Here is a 27011-nt window from a genome sequence, read left to right on the forward strand (position 1 = left end):
CTCCTCTGTCCATAGGATTCTCCAGGCAAGAATACCGGAGTGGGTTGCCATGCTCTCCTCCAGGGGATCTTCCCAACCCAGGGATCGAACCCAAGTCTCTTGTGTGTCCTGCATTGGCAGGTGAGTTCTTTACCACTAGTGCCACCTGGGAAGCCCAAATCAACAAGTGGTCTCATAGATTATTTTTTAGGTGGAACTTAATATTTTGAGTATTCCTTTTTGACCAATGAGAAAGGGGAGCTTTATTTCAGAAGTGTGAGAAGTTAGACTGGATGGTCTGGAAAGTAAGTCTCTGAAACCCCAGCCCTGGAACAGAGAAGTTTAAGGCGTCTCCTCTGAGAGTCAGGAGGAGAGCCTAGGCTTGCCTGTGCAGCAGTGTCAGGGTACACTGTTTAGGTCTTCCTCTTTGCCAGCTGCCCCTTCATTTCAATTTAGGGCTTCTAGGCCTTTCCTGGGCATGGTTCCCAGAAAATCCCTCTGCTGCTGCTGCTGCCCTGATCAGGTTTCTGGATCTGTTAATAATAGACAAGAGTGTGGGGATGGGACAGGATCATTATGGAAAGAGGAGCAACTAAACCAGATGGACAGTTCCTGTGCTCAGGGCCCTGTCTGTCTGCTCCTGTCCTGGATCTGAAGAATATCCTGCAGTGGACCTGTCTTCTAAGCCATTCCTTGGAGCCACGGTAACCTTGTGAAGGTTTTCTAATGGCTCTCCCCAAAATCAGAATACATAATCTGGGATGCTTATAAGAACACTGAAACAATGTTTGAGATTTGAACTCCATCAGAAAATCCAGGAGGAGTGATAACACCTCTCATAGAACACCCAGAAGAGAGTGAGGTTGTGCTGCAACTAGGTGAGGCAAATAGTGACTCAGAGAGGCGAACCATATATATACTCCTGAAGTGTATGGACTTCCCTGGTGGTTCAGTGGATAAAAAACCTCCTGTCAATGCAGGGGACATGGGTTCAATCTCTGGTCTGGGAAGATCCCATCTGCCACGGGGCAACGAAGCCCCTGCACCACAGCTACTGAGCCCACGTGCTCTAGAGCCTGTGAACTGAAGCCACTGAAGCCTGCCCGCCTAGAGCCTGTGCTCCACAACAAAAGAAGCCACCACCACGAGAAGCCTGCACACCACAACCAAGAGTAGCCTCTGCTCTTTGCAACTGGAGAAAGCCCATGCACATCCACGAAGACCCAGCACAACCAAAGATAAAAATAAATAAATAATTTAAAAAAAAAAAAGAAAAAGAATTTGCCTTGCAATGCAGGGTACTTGGGTTCAGTCCTTAGTCAGGGAACTAAGATCCCACATGCTATGGAGCAACTAAGCCCATGTGCCACAACCAGAGAGTCCATGAGCTGATAATGAGCTTATGATCATGAGAATCCATGAGATATCCCACATGATGCAGCAAAGATCCCCCAGGCTGCAACTAAGACCCAAAGTAGCCAAATTGAAAAAAAAAAAAAAATCCTGGAGTGTAGAAGGGCTAGTACGGAAAAATAAGGACAGGACAATGTTGGAGGAGTGGAAACGGGAGAATAAGACAAGCATGGGAAACGGCCTCTATGAAGTGAGATATGAAATCAGCACAGTTTAAACCTTAATGCCTCCTAATCTTCCTGTTCTCCAGGAATGGCCTTCCCTCTTCTGCCTCTACTCCCTGCATATTCCTTTTCCTTTATTAAAACCTGCTGTCAGTGCAGTAAACTTGACTTAGGTATAAATTTTGAGACTCTTAAGGCTTCAGAAATTACCAGTTACTAAAACGTGAAACCCTTTTGTTGTAAAATATAACAAAGCTATAGAAAACTACGTAAAATGTATAGCTTCATAAGTTATTATGAAGACCCTTATCAGCAACCCAGGACCAGAAACAGAACTTGGCCAGCTATTTCAGAAGCCAGCTACGTGCCCCATCCCACCGCAATGCCTCGCTCCTCCCCAAAGTAACCACTATCCTGACATTTATGAGAATTACTCAGGAGGATTTTATTTTAATGGGACTAAAGGTTTAGCTATAAATAAGCACTAATGGTAGAATATTAGGCAGTTGAGCGATGTTTGGAGGAGCCACGAGAGGCAGCCAGGTCCCAGCACACTCAGAAATGACACCACTTTGTACAGTTAGTTCCCTCTGTGCCTGTGATTAAGACATAACTCCCCACAGAAGTCCAAGTACAGAGCTGTGCCCCTACCCTCAGATCCATTCTGTCATACACCCAAAAAGAACCATACCCCGCGGTCTTCCCAAGGCAGAGCAAAAGTAGGTCCCAGCTCACAGTGCTGGGGAGGGTGTAAGGGACCCTGGCTGTCTCTGCTCTGACCTGTGAGTCCGGGCCATTGCTGAAACTTCCCTGGGCCTCCATTTCTCACTGTGAACTATGGGGCCGTAATAAAGCCCTTGACAATCCCCTATTCCTCTCCTAACTTGACCCCCTTTCCTCAGTCTTGGTGTTTGTTTCCGCTGCCTATTCATACACTCTTTAAGAAGTTCATTACCTTCCTTTCCCAGCTGGATGTCTTTCTAGCCTTGTGTTCCTCTTTTTCACTTTTGATCCTTATACACTGTGAGTCTGCTTCATTTCTACATGTACCTTTATAAACACACAGATATGTCCTTGCCTGTTAGAGATGCTGAACAAACGGTTGTAGGATGAATGAATATATGAAACAAATTTTCTCCTACATTCATATATACATTCCTTCAATATTCAGCAGATATCTAATATATAGAGAGATGCCAACTTTTCCCTCTACACTCTAAAATCATTCTTCCTCCTTTTGTCACCTTTCCCCTTTTCCCACCATATCTTTTCTCCTTTCCCTGAGCCATAAAGTTAGACTGAGTGCTCAGCAAGACAGGATGCAGAGACACAGAAGCAGGCCAATGGAAACAGACACCACGGAAGGGAGCCAGATGAAATAAGGGCAAAGGCAGCTGTACAACATGCAGAGAGAAACCAACCGGAATGAAAAGCAGTGATTCATGGAGCACTGCCACTCGGATACTCCTTGGGTTTCGCTCTGAGAGCTACTGCAAGATTGAGGTCAGTGAAGGCTGGCATGGAGATGAAGGGCAGACAGGCTCCTCCCTGGAGATGCACTGCTCGTCAATCCCTCCCCTTAATCCTGTTCTGCCCACCCCACCCCCACGACTCCCTCACACTGACCAGTGTCCTGGGCCTTTAAGGGTTGGATGGGCTGGACTGAGGAAAGAACTCACACCTCTCCCCACCCCACTCCTTCCATCTGGCTGTAAATCAGCCAGCGACAGCAGCAAACTGCAGCAGAAGAGGAGAGGAAGCCAGTGAGTGCAAGAAGAGCAAAGGAGCCCCGCTGGATTTCCTTGCCCCACGGCGGAGAGCATCCCAGAGCTCAGACGTAGGACGGCTATCCTGCCCACGGTAAGGGCTGGAGGCTCTGACCAGCCTCTGCTCCTAGCTCCGACATGCCCAAGTCCTTGCCTGTGCCCTCCACATGCTTATTCCCTCTGACTAAATCATACCCTGGACTCCTTTGCCTGAACAGGTTTATGGGCCCCCAACCTGCTGGTTTTCTCTAGCTTATCCACTTGGACTTATAGTTTTCCTACTAGCTATATCAGTTACCTTTTTATATGAGGACCTCTTAGCTACCCAGGGCTGCCACTGTGTAGACAAGTGGTGAGCTCACCCCAGGAAGGGAAGAGACAGAACTGGAGCAATCATGCTTCAGCACAAATTCATTAACAGATTGTTGAGGATTACCACATGAGAGTTGGCCAAGACCCAAGGAGGATACAGAAACTCCTGATAATAGGCAGAGAGTTGTGAGACTTCCTTGGAAAGAGCCAGGGTTTGAGTTCTATGCCTCATTCTTAGCCTGCTCAATGATCCAGGGCACTTTGTCGGTGCCCATGAAAGAGAGGCCTAATGGGAAGGATTATAGAACTGAAAAACTATGATTTTCAGATAAGTTGGTGTTGAGACCAAAACAACAATTCACACTTCAGGGACTCAGTCTGACCTATTCCCAGCTGCCTCCTAGGTCTGACCAAGTGCTATCAAATAGGAGGCACTTGAGAATTTATGGGATGAGAGGAGGCATAAACGAATCTGATTGATTCACAGGCGTCCATGAGAACATTAAATTGATGTGCACAAGAGTACAACAGAATCTTTCTAGGCACAGGAAATATTCTTTCATTTTTACTGTAACTTCTTTTTAAATAAAGCTGCCTTTTTGGGGAATCATTATTTAAAAAAATATTGGGAAGAGTACCTGCTCCTAGTCCTGTCTCTGATGTTAACTAGCTCTGTGACTTTGGACCATGCCTTCCTGATCTATTGTGGGAGGGAGTAGAGGGTTCCCTAGATTTGCTTGTGTCTCAGGAGCTCTTTTTAAAAATAAATATTCCTGGGCCCCATCCTTAGAAACTCTGATCTGGTAGATTTGAGGCAGGGCTAAGAAATCTCTATTTTAAGACAGTCTACAGGAGACACTGATATAACCAGGAACCACTAGATTGATGTGCTGTATGAGTCTTCAAGCTCTAACATTCCGAGGGCTATGACCTGCGACGGGAGCCATTCTGTCCTCTTCATATGAATAAGGTTTGTCATAATCCTGCTCCAAAGAAAGAGAGTAAACAGGATGATTCTCTTCCTTCCTGCCCTCAGGGAGACTGTAGACACCTCGAATTCCACTATAAGTCACAGGCAACTCTACCAATGTCCATCTCCAGGTGATATGAAGCCACCTGTCAGTTGAGGACCAAATCTTGCTTGGCAACCCTTGACCACTTCCTGCCCTATTTGTGTGTCTATTTTCTCATCTGTATTGTAGAGGTAATTATCTGTATCCTCAGGGAGCTCCACATATGTGCCTAGGCGTAAACAGTTAAGACCCAACCTCTCTCTCAGTCATTATCCTCTGATTCTTGCCTCTTTCTCTTGCTCCCACTCCCAAATCCTTTTTTCCCTCCTCTCCAAACTGTACCTGCCTCAGTTGTGACCATCCTCCTCATTCCACCTTCAGGTGCCAGAGGAAACACCAAGACCTAGAACACCTAGGTTCTAAGTTGCATTCTCTGAGTAGTTTGTTTAGTCAGTCTCCTAGGATACAGGGGAAGATGAAGCTGAGCAGAAGGATCTGTTACTCAGGATCCCAACCCAAGAGTCCCCCTTCCTGAACCAAAGTCTCAAGCACCTTTCAGGGGACGAGAATCTGAGCCATTGCAAATTAGAAGAGAAACAAAAGAGCAAGGAGTAATGAGGAGAAGGGATGAGGAGAAGGATGAGAAGTCAAGAGCAAAGAGCGGCTGACTTAGGTAAGCAAATAGGAAGGCAAAGGGAGGGTCAGGAGAGAGAAAAGTGAACTAGGAAGAAAGGAAAAAGAAGGGGTCAGGTAGAAGAGGGAGAAGGGGAAGAAAATAAGAAGAAGGAAAAGAAAGGCTATTGAGTGGGATATGGTAGGAACAGAAAATGATGGGGTGGCGGGGAGGGAGAACAATGTCCCTCACTGAGTCCTAGCTCTGCTTTCATCGGCTTCCTAGAGAAAGCCTTTTCTAAGGGTAGTCTTGGTGAGGTCTCTGAGTTGGTCAAATGGAGACATCAGTTCTAGCCCCAGTTCTGCCACTTAATTCATTAGGTGACTGGCAGTTCAGCTAGCCTTCTGTCCCCTTTATTTTTTCTAACAAAAGGATTCCCATACTTATTACTGAGCTGCATAGACCGCTGGTGGGGAGACAGAAAGCACCGGGAGCCAAGCATTTCGTCTCCCCTGTGAGTTGTTCAGAGAGCGGTGATGTTCTGTGATCTGGTTGGTTAGCGTACAACCTTAACACAAGGTAAATGTGTGCCACTTCATAAGTGAGGCTTCTGACACAGCCATCTTGGTTCTTCTCCAGTGTCTTCTCTTGGAGTTGTATCTGATAACCTGTTTTCATTGGAATCTATTGAGGAATGGGATGATTCTGCTTTTTTTTTGTGGTCAGGAGTCGCCTGATCCTGAAAGTCTTGTGAGAAGACATGGTGAGGTGCAAACTCAATTACACGTAGGATGGCAGAGAAAAGAGCTCCTCTGTCCCTTTTCTACAAAATGAAGTCCAGCTCTGACATCCTGTGGCTCCCTGAGTTGAACCTAGCCCTCTATCAGCCACGTGTCACCTAGATACAGTTTTAAAACAGTGACTCAAGAATGGGAGCAGGGCACGCCAAGCTCTGAGGTTGAAAGAGTTTGACAAAAAAGTATAAAATCATCTTCTAAGGCTGGTTTGAGATGAAGTAGGGGTGTCCTGTGCTTGGAACTGTTCTCAGACCTCTCATGTCTCAGGCCATCGTAGTGAGGCTCCCAGACACAGGCATATGGAAGAGGCATATGGAAGGTAATTCTGTCTTCTCCCAGGGCCAAAGCCCACCCATCTCAGAAGTTCAGAGGAGACAGGAGGCAGAATGTTGGCAAAAGTGATTAGACTTCAGCCCCAGGTTGACCCCAACCTTTCTTAGAGTCTGAAACTCTTAAGACATTTAATGGAGATCTGTTACGTTTTAGTCTTCATAGAACTTTTGCAAACCTTGGATTCCAAGCTGTGGAACACCACCCAGCAAAGCAGAGATGCTTTCCTGTCTTCTTTCCTTCCTTCTTCCTTCCAGAGGTCTCTTCTGGTCTCACTCAGGCTTCTACGTTCAGCCTCAGCCAGTAAAACCTTTCCCTCTTGGGACTCAAGCTGTGTTCTTGCTCTCCTGAGAGTTGCCTTATCTCTTCTGCTTAGACTCAGATTGGTTTCCTGCACATTCCTACTCCTTTGGAAAGTCTTCTCTAGGTCCTTCAGTCAGGAGAGCTGTAATTTCAGGGACCTCTACATTATTCCTGAAGACTGTCACCCTGGGTGGCTTTATGGCTCTTCCTACTTAAGGGAGATGGGGCACTAATATGCTGTGTGACCTCAGACAAGTCACATCATGTTTCTGGACTTCTGGTCTAATGTAGGGAGTTGAACTACATGATGTTTAAATGGAGTACTAACTAAATAATTAGTTTAAGGATTCTTTTTTTTTTTTTTTAAGATGTTCACCACTGACAAATTGTTAAACTTATTCAGGGATGTTCCTGGCAGTTCAGGGGTTTAAGACTTCACACTTTCACTGCAGGGGACACAGGTTCGATCCTTGATTGGGGAATTAAGATCCCACATGCTGCAAAGGGCAGCTGGAAAGACTTTTTTTTTTAAGTTTAAACTTACTAATTAAAACCCACAATATTTCTCTTCAAGCATGGATCCTTTGCTTATACAAAAGCATAAAGCTTTATGTTCCATGGACTTTGCCAGTTTCAGCATGATTTGGTTTTAAGCACTGAGTATGTTTCTTCTAGGCACAAAGCTAGGATCAAAGTGGCCACAAATCAAATCATCTAGTTCTTTTCAAGGCAAGTTTGTTGTTAGCTTTTACAGTAACTTTAGTTCAGTTCAGTCGCTCAGTCATGTCCAACTGTTTGCAACCCCATGAATCACAGCATGCCAGGCCTCCCTGTCCATCACCAACTCCCGACGTTTACCCAGACTCATGTCCATCGAGTCAGTGATGCCATCCAGCCATCTCATCCTCTGTTGTCCCCTTCTCCTCCTGCCCCCAATCCCTCCCAGCATCAGGGTCTTTTCCAATGAGTCAACTCTTCACATGAGGTGGCCAAAGTATTGGAGTTTCAGCTTCAGCATCAGTCTTTCCAATGAACACCCAGGACTGATCTCCTTTAGGAGGGACTGGTTGGATCTCCTTGCAGTCCAAGGGACTCTCAAGAGTCTTCTCCAACACTACAGTTCAAAAGCATCAATTCTTCGGCGCTCAGCTTTCTTCACAGTCCAACTCTCACATCCATACATGACCAATGGAATAACCAGTCCTAAATGAGCACATATTTAAAGGTAGGAACTCTCTTTCAGTAGGTAGAGAAAACTTAAGCATGCAGTCCTGAGACTATGTAATTTATCTGGTCCATTAAAACTGTGAGAGTTACTATTATGAGTAAGAGTATGAGCTATACTTTATCATGTGAAGGTAGAAGTGGCTTATTTAGCAAGGTGCAGCACTAAGTGTGGTAGCAGAGACAAAAGAAATACTCTGGCCTAGCCTGTCCAGAGCTGGAGGATCCACACAGGAGCATGGAGAGGGCTCCTGGAAGGGAAGTTGAGATGATTCCACTTGGAGAAAGGAAGGCTAAGATGCAGAGAGATTCCAAGTTCTGAAAGCGGGCAGCCAGCAAGTTGGTGATTCCTAATAATGGGGAACTGAGAGAGGTGTGGTTAACGTGACCTCATGGATTGTAGGGTGTTGGGAAAGAAGAGGGTATTTGGCAGAAACCGCTGGGTTGGCCCTGTCCGGAGATGGCCGTGGGAAACAGCAGAAACTCTGAAATCAGATGCATTTGGGTTTAAATTCCGAGTCCCTGTGTGATTGAGACAAGTTTCTTAGCCTCTCTAAGCCTCAATCACTAAACTCAAATTAGAAGTGAAAAGAGCTACAAATTATGTAGATGAAGGAGCTGACACAACGCAGGCAGTCAAGGAACACTAATTTCCTTCTCTTCCTCCCTTGATCTATTACTCTAAGACCTCAAGATTAACCTGAAACCTCTTGCTGCTCCTCGCTCCTTTAGGTGACTCTGGCATCAGCTGGTGAAGCACTGGGTGATGGCATATCTGCTGCAAGGCCGTGAGTACCCCTGCAGAAGAGGGCTTGGGGAGACAACCCAGAGACAGAGAGGAGGTTGGACTTCTGTTCCAAAGCTCCTCCTGAGCCCTCCACCTTCCCTACTAGCTACTCAGTCCCTGCTTCTCCTGGCTCAGGGCTGCCCGTCAATCAAGATCTGCTGCTGATGCAGAAAGGCACACTGATGCGCAAGGTGAGGTCCAAAAGCTGGAAGAAGCTAAGATTCTTCAGACTTCAGGACGATGGCATGACAGTCTGGCATGCCCGGCAGGCCGGAGGCAGGGCCAAGCCCAGCTGTGAGTGATGTGGATAGCCAGGGGTGGACATGTGGGTGGACAGGACCTTACAGGCCCAGCAGCTTGAGGGCAGAGGAGAGACCAGTGTCTTATGATGTGGCCTGCTCTGGTCTCTCTAGTGTCTTTATCTGAGCCTGTAAAATGGAAATTATAACTGTACTAGCCTCTTCAGGGTGTTACAAGGATCAAATTGGTTATGGCATGCAAAGATCTTCCAAGAGTCTTTGCCACATAATAAGGCTCAATAAGTCATAGGTTTTATCTTATTACTATCATCATCATCATCATTATTATTATAGCATGATCTTGGGTAGCCAACTGTCTGGATTAAAGCCCTGGCTCTGCCAATTTCTAGCTGAGTGGCTTTGGACAAGTTATTTAACTTAAGCTAATATAAGTTTCCTCATCTATAAAATGAGGATTAAACAGCCTAGTACATTACAGGAGCTCAAGAAGTTAATGTATATAAACCACCTCGTATGAGGCCTGAAACCCGGATGAATTTAGTGTGTTAACTATTATAGTGAATATTTCTAAATATCGTAAATGTGTCATAACAATGTGCCTCCTATTGGCCAAAACACTTTATGATCCCTCTAAAAATGTGATCACAGGACTCACTTAAGAAAATCTACTTTAGAGACATAACCAAAGCTTACGATCCACACCAGCCCCAGGTGAAGAAGTGGGGGGAAGGATTTCTCTGGCTCCCTCCCAGACATCTGGAAAGAGGAAGCCCTCAAACCTGGAATGAGAGAACTGAATTTGGGCACGTCATGCTTTGGTGTGACTGCTTCTATCCTGCAAGTGCGCTTCCACTTGTCAGCCCCACCAGTCCTCCTGTAATTGATTACCATGTGGATTGGCCATGGAAGGGACCATTCCTTATTTAAGATTAGGACACTGAGGGGCTATGTCATTTTCGTCCTTGTCACACTGCCAGTTGGTGGCTGGAAGCCAGGTCTTGCCATTTGCAGCACAGGCCCCTTGTCATGCTGCTATGAAAACAACGACTCATGTGGCAACTGAATTCCAAGAATCTGCATCTCCCTGTACTAAGGCTTTGGGGGTTTTAGTCTGTGGAGGCTGGGGTCCCTCTTCCTGTGGTTTCAGAGAGAAGAATGGGGAGTACTGGTCCTTGGCTCTCAGCTGCTATGATTTGTCGGACCCTTTGCTCAGGGACCCCCATCCACTTCTTCCCTGGCAGTCTCAATCTCCGATGTGGACACAGTACGTGAGGGCCACGAGTCTGAGCTGCTGCGCAACCTGGCAGAGGAATTCCCCCTGGAGCAGGGCTTCACCATCGTCTTCCACGGCCGCCGCTCCAACCTGGACCTGGTGGCCAACAGTGTCCAGGAAGCCCAGACCTGGATGCACGGGCTCCAGCTGTTGGTGGGCTTTGTCACCAACATGGACCAACAGGAGAGGCTGGACCAGTATCAGCAGGATGGAGTCAGAATGGGATCCAGGGGTCACTGAAGGAGCCAACTCTGAAGGGCTAGGGACAAGTAGGAGGGGGGCACAGGGATAGAGGGGCCTGAGAGTCCAGATGGGGTGGCCAGGGACAGCTTGGGCTGATGTGAGGCTGAGATACTGAGGAAAGAATGAAGGCCTGGGATGGCACAGGCAGAGTCAAACAGAGTTTGGAGAGTAATCATGGCCCCCAGGATTGGGTAAAGGGACCGTGAGAGGCAAACTAGGTGCTGATCCTGAGAGCTGACCAGAAGATCCCAGTGGCGTTAACTCCCACAGGGATGGGGAGCAACTCCTTAGAGGGCTTTAGTGGGATCAACTCACTTCACGTTTCCTAGACTGTATTCACCTTTTATGCTGGTCCATTCATTTATTCACCATCTATTAAGCAGAATGTATGAGGCACTATGCCAGGCTTTAGGGATACAAAGATTAATGAGGCTCAGATATTGTTTTAGTCAGCAGAGAAAATAGAATTGTGTAAATAATTTAATTTACCAGCATTACAGTACTTAGCTGATATATGGGTGTTCAAAGGAAGGAGAAATACTTATTTTTAGCTGAGATGGTCATGAGAAAGCTTCAGGAGAAAGTAGCATTTGAGCTGAGCCTTGAAAATGAGAAGAATTTGAACTGAAGGGAAGAGGAGGGGAAGGCGTTCGTGTCTAAGGAAACATCAGGAAAAAAGGCCCAGAGGTAGGAAGCTGAAGAGCTGGGACATACCAAGCAGGGGCTTGCTGAATCTGTCTGAGGTACAAGGTAGTCATTTCTGTGTTGAGAAGGCTGGTTTGGGGCCAGATCACTGGGGTGAAGGAGATCTTAATTTCTATATTAGGGAAGTTGGGCTTCTTTCTGCAGGCAACAGGGAGGTCCCCAAAGGCACCTGAGCCATGCAGGGGCAAGATAGATTGGTGCTCTGGGGAAATTATTCCAGAAGCTAATGTGGAAAATGAATTGGCTTTGGGGAGGGGACTGGCAGCAAAGACAGAGCAGCAGATGTCAATGGATGAATGTGCACGCACAGCTGCACACACACACACACTCAGTGCTTTTGCCTTGACTCAGACCTGGATGGCTGAGTGATTGGTTCCAGCGTGGAGACAAAAACCAGGATGGCCGGATGAGTTTTGGAGAGGTCCAACGGCTACTGCACCTGATGAATGTGGAAATGGACCAGGAATATGCCTTTCAGCTTTTCCAGGTGAGTCTTCTGGGGAAAGGTTAGCAGAAGCCAATCAAGGCCACATTCTCCCTTAGCCAGAAGTCCTCCAACCCTCTCCAGCAACACACAGCTGTTGAATCTCTCCTACTACACCAGGTTCATTGGGAAGTGTGGGTAGGACATGGTTCTTACCCTTCAGTCTTGTTGGAAAGATGACTCATAATCTTATGAAAGGTAAATAACAACATGTTATTACATCAGACCTCAGGGACCTCTCTGTCCTTGGCCAGGATTTCACAAGTGCCTAGTACAGTGGAAAACTCCAACTGGCATGTGAGTAAATAGAAAAAGAGATCTTCTGATCTTTTAGGGACATTTAATTCTTTCTAGTTGAAATTTTTCTCCAGTAGCAAATGGTATGACTGAAATTTTGCTTTTTACTCCCTGTAGTGGCTTCTCCTATGAACACTAAATGTCAGGAATTCTGTGGAAGCCTGCCTGGCTCCATCAATAATATGACCCTTACAAGGAAAGTCAAAACTGCAACATCTGCCGTTAAAGGGTTTTTTACTCTCCTCTAAACCCTCTTCTGCAGACAGCAGACACATCCCAGTCTGGGACTCTGGAGGGAGAAGAATTTGTAGAGTTCTATAAGTCATTGACTCAGCGTCCAGAGGTGCAGGAACTGTTTGAAAAGTTTTCATCTGATGGGCAGAAACTGACCCTGTTGGAATTTGTGGATTTCCTTCAAGAGGAGCAGAAGGAAGGAGAACGGGCTTCTGATCTTGCTCTAGAACTCATTGACCGCTATGAGCCTTCAGAAAGTGGTAAGAGGACTAAGGTGGTGAGGCACCATACATGGGGGCCAGATAGGGGGACCAAGAGACAACTAGCCTTCTGCCTAACTAAGGGAAAATTCAGTCCTACCCAGACCCCCTTCTCAATCATCTTCATCTTATTCAATCACTCCTCCAAAAGGAGAAAGCCATTTCCTGCCCATATAAGACAGGAGTCTCCTCTGTAGTGCTGTTATCTCTTAGGAGGAAGAACATTCCATAAGTCCCCTTTCCTCCACCACGCTCATATTTCTCATCCTTCACTTTCACACTGTTCTTCCTGATATCACCCTTTGTCCTCAGTGGGAACAAAATCCTGCTCCTCTTATTTTTGGCTTCTTCTCTAGTGCATATGATTCCTTTCCCTTTAGGTCCCTTCATGGTTCCTGTTTGCTGTCTCTTCAAGTGCTGGCTCTCTGCCCTTTCCTGGACTTTTTCCAAGTTCCCCAGGTGGTTTTTGAGTCCTAAGTCCCTGAGCTGGGCAACTAGTCAGTCCCTGGCTGAGGGGGATGATGAGGTAGACAATCATTTAGCTCTTAACAAGCAGTTAAAATATGCCCTCTCTGCCCTCAAACCTTCTCCTTGCCCCTTTAGTAGACACATTCCTGCCCTTCATTCCCTGCAGAGCATGAAAAACTTACATTAGTAATAAAAAGAGGGCTTCCCTGATAGCTCAGTTGGTAAAGAATCCCTTTGCAATGCAGGAGACCCCAGTTTGATTCCTGGGTTGGGAAGATCCACTGGAGAAAGGATAGGCTATCCAGTCCAATATTCTTGGGCTTCCCCTGTGGCTCAGCTGATAAAGAATCCACCTGCAATGCGGGAGACCTAGGTTCAATCCCTGGGTTGGGAAGATCCCCTGGAGAAAGGAAAGGCTACCCACTCCAGTATTCTGGCCTGGAGAATTACATGGACTATATATATAGTCCATGGGGTCGCAAAGAGTCTGACACAACTGAGAGACTTTCACTTTACTTCACTTTATAGCTCTTACTTTATTTAATCTTTTCTGTGTGTGTGTGTGTGAGTGTGTGTGTGTGTGTGTGTGTGTGTGCATGTGTAAGACGCTCAGTCGTGTCCAACTCTTTGCGAACCCATGGACTGTAGCCCACCAGGCTCCTCTGTCCATGGGATTTCCCAGGCAGGAATACAGGAGTTGGTAGGCATTCCCTTCTCCAGGAGATCTTCCCAACTCAGGGATCGAACCCCAGGTCTCCTGCACTGCAGGCAGATTCTTTACCACTGAGCCACCTGGGAAGCCCCACATTTATTCTATCCACCCCACTTGGAGTTACTTCCCTTTTCACTTGACTATCAGATACAATAACACTGTGGCTGCAAAGTGTGGTATCAGTCAGGAGACAGGGGCTCAAGTCCCCACTCTGCTTCTTACGGAGTACTGAGTCGCTTAACCTATTGGAGGCTCAGTTTTCTCATTTGTAAAATAACTGGTGATCAAATGAAATAAAGCCCATGAAAAGTACCTGGTAGCTATAGATTTTAGCAATTTGCAATTTGAGTCATTACAGTCAAGAATGAAACTTTGTGGGATTTCTCTGGCAGTCCAGTGGTTAAGACTTCAAGCTTCCACTGAAGGGGGCATGGATTGGATCCCTGATTGGGGAACTAGCATCCTGCATGTCTCAAGTCATGGCCAAAATATAGAAAGAATGAAACTTTGTGCCCAACTTCTTGCCATTTTCCATCATCACCAGGCCTTGTCACACCTGGAATGAGGAAGCTGGGCATGAGAGTCAAGCTATTCTGCCTCCCCTGTAGCAAAGTTATCCTCAGTGAGACTTCACAGTCCAGCAGTGTAAGGCAGACTCTGACATCTGACTCCCTGGGTTCAAATCCCAGCTCCTTCACTTGTTAGTTATTAGTTATGTGACATAATATTATACAGGCGGTGACCAAAACCATCCTGAAGAAAAAGAAGTGCAAGAAGGCAAAGTTGTTGTCTGAGGAGGCTTTACAAATAGCTGAGAAGAGAAGAGAAGCAAAAGGCAAGGGAGAAAGGGAAAGATACCCAACTGAATGCAGAGTTTCAGAAAATAGCAAGAAGAGATATGAAAACCTTAAGAGAACAGTGCAAAGAAGTAGAGGAAAACAACAGAATAAAAAAGACTAGAGATCTCTTTAAGAAAATTGGCGATATCAAGGGAACATTTCATGCAAGAATGGGCACAATAAAGGAGAGAAACAGTGAAGACCCAACAGAAGCAGAGGAGATTAAGAAGAGGTGGCAAGAATACACACAAGAACTGCACAAAAGATCTTAGTGATCTCGATAGTCATGATGGTGTGGTCACTCACCTAGAGCAAGACATCCTGGAGAGTGAAGTCAAGTGGACCTTAGGAAGCATTACTATGAATAAAGATAGAGGAGATGATGGAATTCCAGCCGAGCTATTTAAAATCCCAAAAGATGATGCTGTGAAAGTGCTCCACTCAATATATCAGCAAATTTGAAAACTCAGCAGTGGCCACAGGACTGGAAAAGGTCAGTTTTCATTCCAACCCCAAAGAAGGGTAATGCCAAAGAATGTTCAAACTACCACACAATTGCACTCATTTCACATGTTAGCAAGTTTTTAATGCTCAAAATCCTTCAAACTAGGCTTCCAGTAGTACACAAACTGAGAACTTCTAGATATACAAGCTGGGTTTAAAAAAGGCGGAGGAACCAGAGATCAAATTGCCAACATTCGTTGGATCATAGAAAAAGCAGTAAGGGAATTCCAGAAAAACATCTACTTCTGCTTCATTGATTACGCCAAAGTCTTTGACTATGTGGATCACAATAAACTGTGGGAAATTCTTCAAGAGATGGGAATACCAGACCACCTTACCTGTCTCCTAAGAAACCAGTATGCAGGACAAAGAACAATAGTTAGAACTGTACATGGAACAAGGGACTGCTTCAGAATTGGGAAAGGAGTATGTCAAGGCTATATGTTGTCACCCTGCTTATTTAACTTATATGCAGAGTATCTTACCTGAAATGTGAGGCTGGATGAATCACAAGCTGGAATCAAGATTGCCAGGAGAAATATTAGCAACCTCAAATATGCAAATGATACCACTCTAATGGCAGAAAGTGAAGAGGAACAAAACAGCCTCTTGATGAAGGTGAAAGAGGAGAGTGAAAAAGCTGGCTTAAAACTCAACATTCAAAAAACGAAGATCATGGCATCTGGTCCCATCACTTTGTGTGAGTAGAGGGGGAAAAGTGGAAACAATGACAAATTTTATTTCCTTGGGTTCCAAAATCACTGCAGACAGTGACTGTGTGTGTGTTAAGTCATTTCAGTCATGTACGATTCTGTGCAACCCTATGGACTGTAGCCTGCCAGACTCCTCTGTGCATGGAACTCTCCAGGCAAGAATACTGGAGTGGGTTGCCATTTCCTTCTCCAGGGGATCATCTTGACCCAGGGATCAAACCAAGGTCTCTTATGTCTCCTACACTGGCAGGCAGGATCTTTACCACTAGCACCACCTGATAGTGACTGCAGCCATGAAATTAAAAGACTCTTGCTCCTTGGAAGGAAAGCTGTGACAAACCTAGACAGCATATTAAAGAGCAGAGACATCACTTTGCTGACAAATGTCTGTATAGTCAAACCTATGGTTTTTCCAGTAGTCGTGTACGGCTGTGTGAGTTGGACCATAAAGAAGGCTGAACGCCTTGAAATTGATGCTTTCAAGTTGCAGTGCTGGAGAAGCTTCTTGAAAGTCCCTTGGACAGCAAGAAGATCTAACCAGTCAATCCTAAAGGAAATCAACCCTGAATATTTACTGAAAGGACTGATGCTGAAGTTTCAATACTTTGACCACCTGATATGAAGAGCCGACTCATTAGAAAAGACCCTGATGCTGGGAAAGATTAAAGGCAGGAGGAGAAGGGGACAACAGAAGATGAGATGGTTGGATGGCATCACTGACTCAATGGACATGAGTCTGAGCAAACTCTGGCAGATAGTGAAGGACAGGGAAGCCTGGCATGCTGCAGGGCTGCAGAGTCAGACATGACTGAGCAACTGAACAACAACCACAGATGTGACCCTGGGTATGTTACCTAAACTCTTAGGGCAGATTATGTTATGTCCACCTGATTGTGTTGGTGACAGCATTAAGGGAGATGCTGCATGTTATGTCCTTGGCAGAGAGCAATGCTCAAGAAACCCTCAGGCCATAGTAGGCAGTAGCTACACAGCCCAGGGCATAACACGCAGGTACCTTGGTCTTGGGGCTTCCCAGCTGGTGCTAGTGCTGAAGAATGCCTGTGCCAATATAGGAAATGTAAGAGATGTAGTTTTGATCCCTGGGTTGGGAAGATCTCCTGGAGGAGGGCATGGCAACCCTCTCCAGTATTCTTGCCTGAAGAATCTCAAGGACAGAGGAGCCTGGCAGGGTCGCAAAAAGTCTTCAGACGTGAAGTGACTTGGCATGCATGCACGCACCTTGGTCTTGTCACTAACAAGTCTTTGACTTTGATCCTCTCTGAGCCTCGGTTGGCCCATCTATGAAATTAGTCCTTTGGACTAAATACTGTGCTGTCCTTCATGGTAACCCTAAGCTCCATGTGACTATTTAAATTTAAATTACAGTCGGCTCTCTGTATCTACAGGTACCACATCATGGATACAGAGGGTAGACTGTACCATGCGATTCTGTGTAAGGCACTTGAGCGTCCATGGATTTTGGTATCTGCTATGGGGAAAGGGGAAGTCCGGGAGCCAATCTCTTGTGAATACAAAACTGTAATTTAGTTCTGCAGTCACACAGCAACATTTCAAATGCTCGGTAGCTTTATTTATTTAGAGGCTATCGTACTGGGCTGTGCAGACCAGAGAACATTTCCATCACTGTAGAAAGTTCTGTTGGGCAGCACTGGACTAGCATGATCTTAATAATTCCTTTTGTATCTTTATGGTTCTCTGAGGATGGGGAAGCTTGAAATGACAGGCTGGAGAGGGCAGTTTTGGGGTCTGGAGGCTGGGAGTGGACACCATTTGAAAGGCCGGGCCCTGGAGAGGGATGGGGTGCTCTGAGCACTACCACTGAGAGCTTCTCACTCTAGCCACTCCACACCGCAGGCAAATTGCGGCATGTGCTGAGCTTGGACGGCTTCCTCGGCTACCTCTGCTCGAAGGACGGAGACATCTTCAATCCAACCTGCCACTCCCTCTACCAGGACATGACTCAACCCCTGAACCACTACTACATCAACTCCTCCCACAACACCTACCTGGTGGGGGACCAGCTGTGCGGCCAGAGCAGCGTGGAGGGATACATACGGTGCTGTGGGGCTGGGGGGTGAAGGGGTCCAGTTCATGAGATGGGAAGGTCTGTGGGAAGTTGGAGGGGAATTGTTAGCGGACTGCAGGAACTGAAACGCTGTTGTGGGGGGATTTGAGCTGAGGATTCCTGGGTCCCTGAGAGACTTGGAAGAGATATTGAAGACTGGTAGGAGAGTGCTGTGGAAACCCTGTGGGTAAACAGAGCTTCTCTTTCATAGGACATGAAATTACCTTGGCACCAGAGGTCCTAACAGATTTATTTTGAACAAATAAATAAACTCAATGTTAAATGGGAGGCAGTAGGGAGAGGATATAAAAACATAGGTTCTGGAGTCAGACCGTTTGAGATCAACTGCTAGCTCCCTCACTTGGTACTCTGAGGTCAAATACTTAACCTCTCTCTGCCTCAGCTTCCATATCTGAGACACAGAGATGATTACTATTCGGTCTATTCTGTCTGGCTTGTTGTGAGAATTCAATAAGGTAATTTATGTGTCAATAGGTAATAAATGGTACCTGCTTTTATTGTGATTAACCATGCATTAGATCAAATAGTCAAGGCATCTTTGTAATGCCAGCAGCTGAACTAGTCGCTTCAAGTCCAACTTCCCTAGGAAGCCTAGTAAGGAAGTAAAATGTAAATTTACCGAGAGTTTGAATAACTCGAGTGTCATATAAAGATATACAAGCAGAACACCAGAAGGCATTCTGTGATGGCTCCCTAAGGGCGGATTGTTGAGTAGGGCGGGGTGGAGATCAGTGTGAGCTGCAGGTGTGTCCCAGCAGACGGAGAGGGGTCCATGGAGATGTAAATTGACAGTCTTGATGGGTGAGTGCCGGTGAGCACTGTTTTCTCCAGAGAGGGAAGAGGGTCCCTAGGTGAAAGATCACACCTTGACCCCTCCCGTCCCTGGGGGGTGGGGTTCTTGCAGGGCCCTGAAGCGGGGGTGCCGCTGTGTGGAGGTGGATATATGGGATGGACCAAGCGGGGAACCTATTGTTTACCACGGACACACCCTGACCTCCCGCATCCCATTCAAAGATGTTGTGGCCGCTATAGGACAGTATGCCTTCCAGGTGGGAGCCTCAGGATGGAAATCCTGGAGATTAGCAAGAGGATCTGAAGGAAGAGACTCTGGGTCTGGGGTTGGGGAGGGATGCAGGGGAAAGTAAAAGTATTAGTCACTCAGTTGAGTCCAACTCTTTGTGACCCCATGGACTGTAGCCCAACAGGCTCCTTTATCCATAGATTCTCCAGGCAAGAACACTGGAGTGGGTATCCATTCCCTTCGCCAGGGGATCTTCCCGACCTAGGTGATGTCAAATGACATATACATAAAAGAGATTTTAATTGTGAAGCATCAGGCAAACATTAAGGGATTATCATGAATAAGTGTCAGATGTGTTACTAGTTAAGCAGTAGTCATAGAAGTAATTGCTAACTGTAATAATTACTTCTAAAAACTTCTGTCACCCACCTGGGAGAGGGCGGAGGAGGAAACAGACAAACTGGTGGGTAGAGCTGGGAGACAATAGCTATCTGGGGATGAAAGTCTGAAAGTGTAACGTGAACATGACTGGGGCACTGGCTTGGCTTTCCCACTCTAAGCCTGAAAACTCAAAAGTCCCAGAAGGACCTGGGTCAGACCTGGCACAGATCTGAGATTTGGGGTCCCAAGAGTGACTTTTAGATGTGGGGTGCCTAGACCCCGGCAGATCTCCTGGAGGCCTGGCATGGGGTCAGAGGACTTTTGGCAATCAGGGTACTCAGTTGAATAATTGGCAGGGGGTGGGGTGGTGGGGTGGTGGGTGGGGGTGGAGCTGGAGAAGCAAGAAGGTTATAGGCCTCAGAACTCTGGCTCCAGCGTGCCTTCCCCTCCCGACCAGACGTCAGACTATCCAGTCATCTTGTCGCTGGAGAACCACTGCAGCTGGGAGCAGCAGGAAATCATAGTGCGCCATCTGACGGAGATCCTGGGGGATCAGCTACTGATGACAGCCTTGGATGGGCAGCCTCCCACTCAGCTGCCCTCCCCTGAGGTAGGGACCCTGCCCTTCCAGCCCAGGCTTCCCTACCGGCCTTGGCTCTTCCTTCTAGGCCCATCTGTCCCCTTCTCATCCTCAGATGGACCATCTTACTCTTTAATATTCTCAGAGACAACTTTAATTTTTTAAAAATCGAATTCTGGGTGTTCCCATGTGGTCTAGTGGTTATGATTCCAAGCTTTCACTGCCAATCCCTGCTCCAGGAACTGAGATCCTGCAAGCCGAGTGGCATGGCCAAAAGAAATTTAAAAAATCTAATTCAACATAAAATGCCAGATATAGCTTTCTAAATGTAAAACCATTTGTTTACTTTATATTTCTTTTTTCAATGGAAGATCTTCATTTTTTTTCCCTGATAGTTCATTATTACAGGCTCTACAAATATAAAGGGAGATTCCCCCACCATAATCTCAACCTCTCCAATAACAGCTGCCAACATTATAGATTTTTTACACACTTATATAGACATATATATGTAAATATGGTCACATTTTTAAAAAATGTGAATGGGATCATCCTTTCTATCCCTTTTATATATATCACAAATATTTTTTCATATATATTTTCTTTTTTAACAGTTCCATAGTATTGTACTTTATGTTACTGACCATAATTTACTCAACCAGTAGGTGGTAAAAATAACCGGTAAATGGTAAACATTTAGGTTGTTTATAATTTTTCATTTGTACATAGAGGTTTGCTCATTTACTCTTTATTTGAAATGGATTCCTAGAAAAAAAATTGCTGGGCCGAAAACTGCATGTTGACATTTTTGGTTATTATTGTCAAGTTGCCCTCGGGGTGGGGGGGTGCAGAAAAAAAAACAAATTTCACTCCAACTGAAGAGTGTAAGGGGATGACTACAATTAACTCCAGTAGTGAGATTATTTGGAATGGCAAACATGAAAAAAAAAGTCAAGTTTTTAAAAAACAAAGGTCTGTTTTATTCTTTCAAATTAACTGATAATATTTACAAACTTTTTTATATGAGTTTATAATTTTTATTGATATATAACTTTAAAAATGTTAAAGATATTAATGCTTTAAAAATACTTTTTTGCAGTCTATTCGGGGGGCGGGGGGCGGGGTGGCCACACTGCACAAATTGCATGACCCCGTTCATAACCAGGGACTGAACCCAGGACACAGCCGTGTGGAGTCCTAACCACTCGACCACCAGGAAACTCCCCTAGCAGTCTATTTTTTCTTTTGTCTTCATAGCCTCTTCTGCTTTACAGGTTTTCAAGCTTTATGTAGTCACCTTTGCCAATCATTTTTTTATGTCTTCTGAGTTTTCAAAGGCTTTCCTACCTTGAGGCTATTCAGAAAGAGTCTCTATCTTCCTCTAATACTCTAATGTTCTTTACATGTAAATTTTGAATCTATGAGGAATTTTTATGTGTCAAATGTGAGGTAGGGGTTCACATGTATTTTTTTTCCTTAGAGATGTTACAGGTTGGCTTAACCATAAGAAATCCCTGTTCTATGTATCAAGTAGCCTTTCTGTGGGAATCTCCAACCACTCACTTGCTTCCTTTGCCTTTGAGGTGGTCCCATGAGAGCTGCATAGAAGCTGCACGACCCACAGGAGGGGCCCAGAGCAGACAGGTAGACAGGCCTCTCTGTTTTCGTCCCCTAGGACCTTCGGAGGAGGATCCTTGTGAAGGGGAAGAAGCTAATGCTTGAGGAAGAGGAGGAAGAGCCAGAGGCTGAACTGGAGGCGGAGCAGGAGGCTAAGCTGGACTTGGAGGCCCAGCTGGAGTCTGAGCCCCAGGAGCTGAGCCCTCGCAGTGAGGACAAAAAGAAGGTAGGCCAGGAGGGTGGTCTTTCTGCTCTGGTCTTTGATCAGTCAGTACTACAAGCTAAGACCCCATGTGTGAAGAGACTGGAGTCAGGCAGGGTGGAGAACCAAGGAGCAAAATGCTCCTTGCCTCCAATGACAAGAGGCATGAGAATCCATACACAGCATCACCATATAGATGTCATATACAGACATATGGCAGTGGCTTTCCAACTTCTTTGTGCTGTGAGATCTTTAATGAAATTTTATATGGAAGCTCAGTACACAAAATAGATATATGCAGAGTCATTCTGGTTGAAGTACCTCTTTGGCTCTCTCCTGGGTCTCCCAGGTGACTTCTGAGACATCTTTGTACTACTTCCCAGTCTCTTTAAATGATACTTCAAAAACCACTGATGTGTGTGTGTATTGTTATATTAGGTAAGTAGGGCTTACTAGAGAAGGCAATGGCAACCTACTCCAGTACTCTTGCCTGGAAAATCCCATGGACAGAGGAGCCTGGAAGGCTGCAGTCCATGGGGTTGCTAAGAGTCGGACAAGACTGAGCGACTTCACTTTCACTTTTCACTTTCCTCCATTGGAGAAGGAAATGGCAACCCACTCCAGTGTTCTTGCCTGGAGAATTCCAGGGAGGGGGGAGCCCGGTGAGCTGCCATCTATGGGGTGGCACAGAGTCAGACACGACTGAAGTGACTTAGCAGCAGCAGCAGCAGGGCTTACTAGAGTGACTGCTATGACCTCAACTAAAGTGGGTTTATTGCTAGAAAGTTTCTTGGAAAAGGTGAGTCTGAAAAGGGACCAGAAATAGCCAAAGAGGAGGAGCATGAAAGGTTGGGGAAGGGGTGCCAATGGTGGGACCATCAAGATCTTGCTTTGAAGTCTGCATTTCTCTCTCTTGTGCACTTGCTTGGCTCAGCTGAATGACTTCTAGCTTATTATCCCGTTCTCTCTGGAGCTGTGTTGTCTCACCTGCTGCCATGCCCAGGGATGGAAATGGGAATTCAGAAAAATCTATAGATGTTACTCTGGGACTCTGACATCCTTCCCGGTGTGAGTTCCATGACCATTTGCATACCTTGATGTATCTGGATTCATATACATTTTGATAAAAAATTAATTTGTTTTAAAAGATGAGAGGTAGTGAGGATGACATCTCTGTTTAGCAATACTAGGTTAAAGACCTGTTACCTGCACAGTAACCCTTTCAGCCCAGAGGCTGAAACCGATCCCTTTAGTATACGTAGACGGCTTTTATTCCCATTCCCATCCTCAGGTTGTGATGTGCCCGCTGTTGTGTCGGCCTTTGTGTTGTCAGATTATGGCCCAGGCTCCTATTTCCAAGCCTGAGCTTCTTCTCTTTCCCAAGCAGGTGAGGCAGGAGGGAGGCAGTGGGCAGAGCCTTAGGTTGGGTGGGGAAGTTCAGATCTTGGCCACTGGCTTCTTCCCTCTCGGATTGCTAATGGCTCAACTCTATCATCCTCTCTCTCCTTTTCCAGAAACCCAAGGCCATCTTGTGTCCAGCCCTCTCTGCCCTGGTTGTCTACTTGAAGGCTGTCACCTTCTACAGCTTCACTCACTCGAGGGAGCACTACCACTTCTATGAAACATCATCTTTCTCTGAAACCAAGGCCAAGAGCCTCATCAAGGAGGCTGGTCAGGACCAAGAAGGAGGGATGGAAATGGGATGGGTAAAGTCAGGTCTGATGGGCAGGAGGATGGGTTCCAAGAAAGAGGATGAGGGAGCAGAGGGACGCAGAAGTTAAGGAACCCCCCAGACCAGGTATGGGGACAGGAGGTGAACAGTGGACTCAAGGCTCTAGGGGAAAGACAGCTGGGGGAGATGGTCTGCATGGAGCAGACAGTCACAGCCTTAGGAGATGCTGGAGAGAGGAGTGAAGTAGGTGGGCGGGGGCCCTTGGGACCAAGGAAGTAGGAGAGTCCACTCCACCCACTACCATCTCGGTACCCACACCCTCTTTACAGGCGATGAGTTTGTGCAGCACAATACCTGGCAGTTAAGCAGAGTATATCCCAGTGGCCTGAGGACGGATTCATCCAACTACAACCCCCAGGAATTCTGGAATGCAGGCTGCCAGATGGGTGAGAGAGTGGTAGGGACAGGAAAGAGGGAGTGCAAGGGCAATCGATGGGAAGTCGGTCCCTGGGTGGCAGTGGGGCCAGAGTGCTTCAAGGGGAGTGCCGGGCTGAGAAAGACGTTCTCCAGTGTTGCCAGCAGCCCTTTTACAGCCAATAACTTCTCGGTCCGGTTTCCCTGAAAGATGGCTGTCTGGCCCCCAAGGTGACTCTTTTCCTGTTTTTCTCCTGGGGCCCTCAGTGGCTATGAACATGCAGACAGCCGGGCTGGAGATGGACCTGTGTGATGGGCTCTTCCGCCAGAACGCTGGCTGTGGCTATGTGCTGAAGCCAGACTTCCTGCGCGATGCCCAGAGTTCCTTCCACCCTGAGAGGCCCATCAGCCCTTTCAAAGCCCAGACCCTCATAATCCAGGTATAATGGAAAGAAAAACCACTGGGAAGAAACTGGGATAGCTGAAATAGAGCCTGCGGGGGCAGGGGCGGGTAGGTCTGACAGGAGTGTAACAGAGGGAAAGTTCCTCATGGGGCTGCATGGACTTTGGAGTCAATCGCCTAGGTTCAAACCCATTTACTAGTCATGTAATGTTTGGCAAACTTAACCTTATTCTCCTTACCTGCAAAACTGGGGTAATAATACTGCCTGATGTACAGGACTGTTGAGATTAATCTGTGTGTGTGTGTGTGCTCAGTCCGACTCTTTGTGACCCCACGGACTGTGGCCCTCCAGGCCCCTCTGTCCATGTAATTTTCCAGGCAAGAATACTGGAGTGGGTTGCCATTTCCTACTCCAGGGGATCTCCCCAGGGATTGAACCTGAGTCTCCTGCACTGGCAGGCAGATTCTTGGCCACTGAGCCACCTGGGAAGCCCCTCGTTAATCTGAAGTGCTGACAACAGTGCCCAGGGCACAGTAAGTGCTATAGAAGGGTTGCTGTCGCAACCTTCCCACCTTCAGATCCTACTAAATTTCTACTTGGATGCACTATAAATTGTAGGTGAGGTACTAGAAGAAAATATATTACCCATGAGAATTAGTTTTGCAAACCATAAGCGTATAGTGCAAGGTCCTATGTCTCCCCTTCCCCTCAGCCTTCCTCCTTCCCCCAGGGTGTGAGAGCTGGAGGGGGGCTGGGCTGAGCAGGAACTAGTGAGGTTCCAGAGCCCTGGTTGCAGGTAATCAGTGGTCAGCAACTCCCCAAAGTGGACAACACCAAAGAGCAGTCCATTGTGGACCCCTTGGTGAGAGTGGAGATCTTTGGCGTCCGCCCAGACACAACCCGGCAAGAGACCAGCTACGTGGAGAACAATGGTGAGGCGCTGGGCAGTGCAGGGGAAAGTGGGAGGAGCATGGCTGTGGCTTTCCCACTGTCCAGGTCTCTGTTAAGCACAGTCCATCACCCCTCGTGCCCCCTCCAGGGGAAGCAGTACAGACAGGACAAAGGATGAGGACTTGGGTCTGCAGCCAGGTCTCTCACTTACAGTGACCTAAGCACACTGCTTATCCACTCAGTTTCCTCACCTGTAAAGTGCTGACTGCTCTGAAAATGAAGCAAGAGAACACAGGGCAAGCAACTCACCAGCACGGTCAACAATGTCTGTTCCTTCATCCCTTCCCTCACTCACCCTCCCTGGCTCAGGTTTTAATCCATACTGGGGGCAGACACTGTGCTTTCGGATCCTGGTACCTGAACTGGCCCTGCTGCGTTTTGTGGTCAAAGACTATGACTGGAAATCCCGAAACGATTTCATTGGTCAGTACACCCTGCCGTGGAGCTGCATGCAGCAAGGTGAGATGGTCTTCCCTCTCCCGGCCCACACCCCAGCTCTGGCCTGATGCTGATCAGCTCTTTCTGATGCTGTCCTCTCCACCCCTCCAACCATCCCCCAGGTTACCGCCACATACACCTGCTCTCCAAGGATGGCCTCAGCCTTCACCCAGCTTCCATCTTCGTGCACATCTGCACACAGGAAGTGTTAGAGGAGGCTGAATCTTAAGGCAGCCACTTCACAGGCGGAGTGGATTCACTGGCTATAGATGGTGAGAAAAATGAAAAAAACCTGGAAGGATGCTCCAGAAAGCAAACAGTGGTAAAAACCCGAGCTTTGGACTGTGCCGTCTCAGGCACAAAATGACTTGGTCCTTCCTGACAAGCAAATGTAGGACCCAATTTTTCACCTTCTTTCTCTTCCCTTTCTTCGTTTTCACAAGTCTCTGGCATCATTCCTGTCTTTTCCCTCTGCAGACTCTACACTGGAATTCCTTCCTTCCTCTGGCTATAGGCTCAACACCATAGCCAGATCTAGGACAGTCCTTTCCCACCAACTCTGGCTCAAAGGCACACTGCAGCTAGAAATCCAGAGTGGGGCTTGGTGGCAGAGAAACCCAAAACCCAAACCTCCACCCCTAGCTTCCTCAAAGTCCAGAGCCAAGGGAAAGACAAATCGAGCCTGAAGTCTCCCCAGGCAAAGGCTGGGGAAGGAGATCTGATCCCCTGTATTATGACTCTCTACAGAACACTGCATGGCCCAGAGAGTCCCCACTGGACTCCTGCTCACTTGTGCCACCAGTATAAATAGAGCTTCTCTCTCAAATTGGCATGAGTGTGGTCTCTTATTGTTGGGCAAGGAGATATGAGGGTTGGGGGACATTTGGGTAAGACAGGTGGGATAGGAAAAGTAGGAAAACAGGGTTTCCCAGGCCCCCCAGCATTCACTACACAGAAAGGGTAAGAAGTATGACTTCTAAGTGGCAGGGTAAAAGGAGAGACAGAGAGTTACATGATCCCAGCCTTCCTAAAGAGTTGGCCTGGAATAGTCTTGCTTTATGTCTGGTGTCTCAGCATAATTATTAATAGTATCCTCTTTGATTTCCCCAGTGTGTCCCAGTTTAGATGATTCATGATACGGTCACTGTGAAGCATCGACAGAATTCTGGGTGAGAGATTTACCTCCCCAACTGTCTGTCGTCCACTATCCTGTGCTTTAACTCCAGTCCAGCAGCTGAGCTGGTCTGAGGATGCTGCTGAGTTAAAGCTGCTTCTACGAGAAGGCTGAGTAGGTAGCAATCCTCCATCTACTGGAAGACAAAGGGATTTGGAAATAAGGAGCAGGGCAAGGGCTAACTCAGGCTCTAGGACAGACAGAAGGCAGACCTGGTCCTCTTTCAGAACCAATCACTCAGCAAAGATGGAAGGAGACAAAGGAGTGACGGAGGCCTGAGAGGGGACAGGGCAGACTGAGAGACAGCCTGGCAGTATTAAAGTCGGGGACATGGAAGAGTCTATATAAGCTACGAAT

The 27011-nt window shown here is 46.8% G+C and overlaps 1 protein-coding gene across 1 annotated transcript; it reads left to right on the forward strand.

The window, feature by feature from the left end:
- Positions 1–3313: 3313 nt before the first annotated feature.
- On the forward strand, positions 3314–26121 carry PLCD4 (phospholipase C delta 4). The gene is made up of 16 exons (XM_068968585.1): positions 3314–3416; positions 8647–8702; positions 8837–8995; positions 10203–10431; positions 11534–11669; positions 12226–12457; positions 17569–17770; positions 18705–18849; positions 19660–19812; positions 21458–21625; positions 23116–23272; positions 23603–23719; positions 23955–24127; positions 24888–25023; positions 25352–25501; positions 25603–26121. Exons 2-16 carry the CDS (start codon positions 8681–8683, stop codon positions 25707–25709), a joined length of 2286 nt encoding a protein of 761 aa, XP_068824686.1. The 5' UTR covers positions 3314–3416; positions 8647–8680; the 3' UTR covers positions 25710–26121.
- The last annotated feature ends 890 nt before the right edge of the window (positions 26122–27011 follow it).

This window comes from Capricornis sumatraensis, chromosome 3, assembly GCF_032405125.1.
Source record: "Capricornis sumatraensis isolate serow.1 chromosome 3, serow.2, whole genome shotgun sequence".
Taxonomy (NCBI): Eukaryota; Metazoa; Chordata; class Mammalia; order Artiodactyla; family Bovidae; genus Capricornis; species Capricornis sumatraensis.